The sequence below is a fragment of the Phyllostomus hastatus genome, unplaced genomic scaffold (assembly GCF_019186645.2).
Source record: "Phyllostomus hastatus isolate PE091 unplaced genomic scaffold, TTU_PhHast_1.1 phas_scaffold_39, whole genome shotgun sequence".
Taxonomy (NCBI): Eukaryota; Metazoa; Chordata; class Mammalia; order Chiroptera; family Phyllostomidae; genus Phyllostomus; species Phyllostomus hastatus.
The window spans coordinates 25,290,670-25,296,669 of NW_025334028.1; the positions used below are offsets into that span (position 1 = coordinate 25,290,670).

The following is a 6,000-nucleotide window of genomic DNA, read 5'->3' on the forward strand; positions in this document are numbered from 1 at the left end:
TTTCACAGATCTAAAACAAATATTTCAAAAATTTATATGGGACCAAAAAAGACCCAGAATAGCCTCAGCAATTTTGAGAAAGAAGAACAAAGTTGAAGGGATCACAATACCTGATATCAAACTATATTACAAGGCCACTGTTATCCAAACAGTCTGGTGCTGGCATAAGAACAAATATATAGATCAATGGAACAGAATAAAGAGCCCAGAAATAAACCCATGTCTCTATGGTCAGTTAATATTTGACAAAGGGGACACAAGCATACAATGGAGTAAAAATACTCTATTCAGTAAATGGTGTTGGAAGAACTGGAGAGGTACATGAAACAAAATGAAACTAGACATCAACTTATACCATACACCAGAATAAACTCTAAATGGATAAAAGACTTAAATATAAGTCATGATACCATAAAAATTATAGAGGAAAACATAGTAAATTTTCAGATATCTTGTGTAGCAATATTTTTGCCAACAAATCTCCTAGGACAAGGGACATAAAGCAAAAAATAAACCAATGGGGCTACATCAAATTAAAAGCTTCTGCACAGTTTCCTTTTCATCATTACAATGAAAAGAGAACCAACTGTATGGGAAAACATATTTTCCAATGATATATCAGACGAAGGTTTAATCTCCAGAATATATAAACAATTCATATATAAAGGACTCAATACCAGGAGGACAAACAATCCAATTAAAAATGAGCAAAGAACCCGAATAGATGTTTCTCCAAGGACATACAGATGGCCCATAGACATAAGAAAAAATGCTCAACATCACTAGCCATCAGACAGATACCACTTCACACCTACAAAAATGGCCATCATTAATAAATCAAAAAACAAGTGCTGGCAAGGATGTGGAGAAAAGAGAACCCTAGTGCACTGTTGGCGGGAATGCAGATTGGCGCAGCCACTGTGAAAAACAGGATGGAATTTCCTCAAAAAATTTAAAATGGAACTGCCTTTTGACCCAGCAATTCCACTGTTGAGAATATATCCTAGTAATAAAAAAAATTTTCAAAAGAATGTATGTACTCCAATGTTCATAGCAGCACTATCTACAATAGCCAAGATCTAGAAACAGTTTACATGCTCAACATAAGATGAGTGGATTAAAAATGGTGGTACATTTACACAATGGAATATTATGCAGCAGGAAAAAAATCCCACCTTTTTCAACAGCATGGATCAAACTGGAGACTATTATCCTAAATGAAATCAGTCAGTCAGTGAAAGACAATTATCATATGATCTTACTTATAAGAGGAATCTAATGAACAAAATAAACTAATAAACAAAATAGAACCAGAGGCATAGAATTATGGAAGAGAATAACATCTGTAAGAGGGGAGGAGGCAAGTGGAAAATGATTGACAGAAGGTGAAGGAATAGTCAAAGAATATATATGAAAGACCCATGGACATGGACAACTGTGTGGAAATTGGCTATGAAAGTTGGGGGTAAGCTGGGTGGAGGAGGGAAAAGGAGAAAAAACTGGAACAACTGTAATAGCATAAACAATAAATCACTTAAAAAAAGAATAGCCAACAGGAAAATAGATGAAACACATGAAAAACACATGAATAAATAACCATAAATCACCAATAAACCTATAAAAAACATATAAAGTGTTTAACCTCAATAGAAAGTAAATTTTTTGTTTTTAAAAATAACCCACATTTACACCTAAAATAAGCATTCGGATAAAATGATGATGGAAGTGTAAAGCTGGTACACGTTTTATGGAGAACAATTTGAAGTTTGTATTAAAAGACTCAAAAATGCATACCCTTTGAATCAGCAATTCCACTTCTAAAACTTTGTCTAAGAAAATAAGGATGTCCATTAACTAAAATTTACTTAAAAGGATCTTCATAAAGAATAGAAAAAAATGGAGTCAGATAAATGGAGTCAGATTCAATAATAAAGGACTGATAACAAAAGATGGCAAATGTACACAATGGAATAAAACAAGAGCCATTTAACATGACTTGTAGAAATAGGTTTTTGTTGCATGTTGGCTCAGTTGGTTGGAGCATCATACCGTAGAGCAAAATGTTAGAGGTTCAGTTCCTGGTCTTGCCACACCTAGTTGTGAGTTTGATCCCTGATCTGGGTGCATATGGAAAGCAACCAATCCCTCCCTCCTTCCTTCCCTCCTTCCCTCCCTCCTCCCTCCCTCCCTCCCTCCCTTCCTCCCTTCTTTCCTTCCTTCTTTCCTTCCTTCCTTCCTTCCTTCCTTCCCTTCTCTCCTTCTTTCTTTTTCCTCCCTCCCTCCCCCTCTCTCTTTCTTTGTCTTTCTTTTTCTGTCTTTCTTTACTTTCTTTCTCTTTCTTTCTGTCCTTCTTTTCTTTCTTTCTCTCCTTTTTTTTTCTTTCTTTCTGTCTTTCTCACTCCATTCCTCTCTCTATAGTCAACATATTCTCAAGTGAGAATTAAAATACATATATATTTAGTATTAAAAAGTTGTGAAAGTGTGTATTTAAATTCTTATCATAAATATGTATACATAGAAAACCTCCAAATGGATATCGTGTATTTTAAAATTTTAATAATAGTTATATCTGGAAGCCAGGCTTCCACATTTTCTTTTTCTTACCTCTCTCTATTTTCTAACTTGGGCACACTGAGAATATCTTTTATTAAAACTGTTTTTCAAACTTATACAACTGAGAAATTGCACAGGAAAGCTGAGAAAATTCTTAAGAAGGGTCCCTTACCTAAGTATTTATCATTAGGTTGTAGTTAATCTGGCCTCCCACAAAATAGGAACTGGGTCTTATCATTTCTTTTTTATTTCTAATGCCTCTTTTAGTGTATGGCATAATAGTAGACTGAATGGCTGAATGAGATCCTTTAGGAGAGAGAGAGCTAAGACACCTAAGCTCTCAATAACTACTAACTCCATTTAGCCAAGTATGCACAATGAAAAAAAAAACTCAAGTTTTTCTTGACTCCTCTTTCTCTCACATCTCACATTCAATCCATTAACTAATCTAACTAAACAAATCCTGTTTGTTCCATGTTCGAAATGTGTTCTCACAACTATTCTCACCATTGCTACTACCCTAAGTAGCAATACTTTGACTGCTACTACCCTAGACCAAGCCAAGAATCACCTCTTGCCCCTACAACCATAACAGTCCCCTACCTCGTCTCCATGCTTCCATTCTGATGCATTGTAGTCTTCATGCCACAATTAGATATGCTTAAAGGCACATCTAATCATGTAAGTCCAAACTCAAAACCCCCAATAGCTTCCCATCACCTGCAGAATAAAATCCAAAGTGTTTCCCATGGTTTACAAACCCTGCATGATCTGCCCACCGTGGTCTCCCACCACACTGGCCTGCTTACTATTCCTGGAATTTTCAGACATGTTCCCATCTCCTCTCCCCATGTCCGTCTTTCTTTCCTCCTTGCTGGGAATGCACTTCTCCTTAAAATTGACCTCATCAAAAAGATCTCTGCTTTAAAAGTCACTTTATCAAATGGCTATCTTTAATTACTTTTTAAAAATAGTAATCCTTCCTCTAACCTGCTTTATTTTTATTCAGTATACCACCTGTCATTATATTATCTATTAATTTGTTTACTATCTGTCTCCCTGCTAGAATGTCTATTGGCCAAAGACTTGGCTTTCTTCACCATGTGACATCAAGCACTTGGAATAGAGCCTACCACATTGGAAGTGGTGAATAAATACTTATGAGATAATTAGGGGAGTGAATAAATAAGAAAATGACTTCGGCAAGATGTGCTTCAAGTTCTCATGTAAACATAATATTTGGGCCAGTGTCTGCTCTAAACCATGAAATATTTCCTGAAATCAGCACCAAAAAGTAATGTTGTAATAAAGCAGGTGCCATAACAACATCACAGTATTCAATCGCGATACTGATGTTGATTACTGTCAATGGGCCTGGAGTTCCCCAAGCCCCATGAAACCTCCCCATCTCTCATCCCACTATCATTTAAGACTCATATCCACCTTACTGAAATTTAAAGTTTTCCTAAGAATTTATTAACAGATTTAAGAGAAACTGAAAGTTATTCCCATGAGGAAAAGTCAGTTATTTCATATTTTGAGCAACTTCATTCTCATTGACTAGTTACCAAACATTGTTCCCTGAAATTGGCCCTGGAACATGGAACAGTAATCTGACTTGCTAAAGCCACTAATGAGTTCACACTGTCTTAACTGTACCAGTGCAATGAGGCAAGGAGAGCCCTTGCAAAATGAACACAGGTGCTCTCAAACCATGTGTAAGTGAAGCCTCAGGGTGCCAAAGTCAGCTGTGGTCTATGTCACAAGTTTAGAACCTAAAAAATAAAGTACTTAAGTTTGAGAATTATTTATTAAAAAATAAACTGGACTGTAATGTCAAATAAACTTCCTTCCTGACATACATTCTTGGAAAAAAGCTAATGCATACCAGATCAGAAACTTTGCATAACTCTAGTTGATCATCCTGCCATTTAAGTAAATTTTGAATAGTACTCCTGACAGTCAACCACAGTGCTTCAAAAACACAGTTTTTAAGAACACCAGGGTAAGTGTAGCATACATACTGTAAAACCCAGGCTGCAGAGTGAGGCCAGTATGGGTCAGAATGCATTTCTGCTACTTAGTTGCTGTGTGATCTTGGATAAATTCTCTAACTGCTCTGGGCTCCTTAACACCATATTATCCGTAAAATGCAAAGACATATTCCATAGAGTTCTTATGAGAATTGAGACAATGCATGCAAACTATTTATCAAGTACATATTACCCAGGCAAAGACAAGAATGGGAAAATGACCACAGCAGGTGGAACCAAGAAAACAGTGGAAGGTAAAAGTCTGTTTGCAAACTTCTGCACACAAACAGGAAAACGACTTCCAAAAGTCTGTAATTTGGAGCATCTGTTGAGAAACACACACATCACACGCCCGGAGAAGAAAGAGCACCTTTCTTCACATCCCAATCAGCTTTAAAAGTTATGTAGCCTTTTACACTCACACTGACAATCCTAACCTTACACTGGCAGTTTTGTCTACTCAACCCATGTGCTGCAAAATCCCAAATCTGACTCCCTGAGGCCTAACAGCGAAAATGAAAAACTAAAAAGAAAATGAAAACTTGAGACATTACTGTACACAGTAAACATTTACTTAGCCAAAGACTATCGCCCTCTGCAGTGTCAAGGTAGTTGAAAAAGTAAGCCCTGCCTTAGGCTCTGTCAGTGACAACATGTTCTTCCTATCCACGCTTCCGTGGAGAACTATGGCAATAAGTACACTGCAAGTAGCAAGACAGTTTGCCCTGAGAAAACTTCCGCTTTCCAGTTACTGAGGTCCCAACGTGCGTCGGTCAGTCTCCATCCAGCGGGGTTCCCCGCGGTTCTCTTCTCCAACAGCGCTTGGCAGTTCCCCCCAAAGACAACACACTGCAGAGGGTAAGTCAGTGCCCAATCGAGGAGAATAGCCCGGGACAAGTGGGGAGGAGACTCTCCGGCTGTTCCTGGGCCCCTCACCACGAAGGGAATGCGAGTGCTGTCTCCCGGGGGCGGCCACACACGGTACCTGGATGAGGTTCCTCTGGAACAAGGCGATATGCACGCACCCGGGGACCTCCCCAGGCAGCTCCAGTGAGCCGTTCCCGCTGCGAATCCTCCAACTTCCCCCCAGGCTGAGACTGCGCGCCGCGGCCGAGGGGTGCGCACCCCACAGCGCGAGTAGCTGGAGCAGCAGCGGGCAGAGGCGCATTATAGGACCCAGAGCAGGGGTCTCGGTTGCGGAGCTGCAGGCGGCCTCGGAAGCCACAGAGGGTTCAGAAGGAGCCCAGACGCCAGCCTACTTAGTCCGCTGTCCGGCCCCGCCTCCCGGCCCCGCCCCCGCCTGCCTCCGGGTCTGGGCTCGAGGCCCGGCCTCCAGATCTGCTAAGCTGCAGGGATGCCCGACTTAGGTGCCTGCAAGGGAACACAAGCCTCTCCACACAGCTCGGACCTCCTA

At 39.9% G+C, this 6,000-nt stretch overlaps 1 protein-coding gene across 1 annotated transcript in view; it reads right to left on the bottom strand.

Annotated features, from left to right (window-relative positions):
• Positions 1-6,000, bottom strand: part of MANBA (mannosidase beta) — a 114,993-nt gene extending 108,993 nt beyond the window's left edge. The window contains exon 1 of the mRNA XM_045820423.1: positions 5,572-6,000. Within this exon, the coding sequence (XP_045676379.1) occupies positions 5,572-5,754 (183 nt within the window). The 5' untranslated portion in view covers positions 5,755-6,000. The remainder of the gene's footprint in view (positions 1-5,571) is intronic.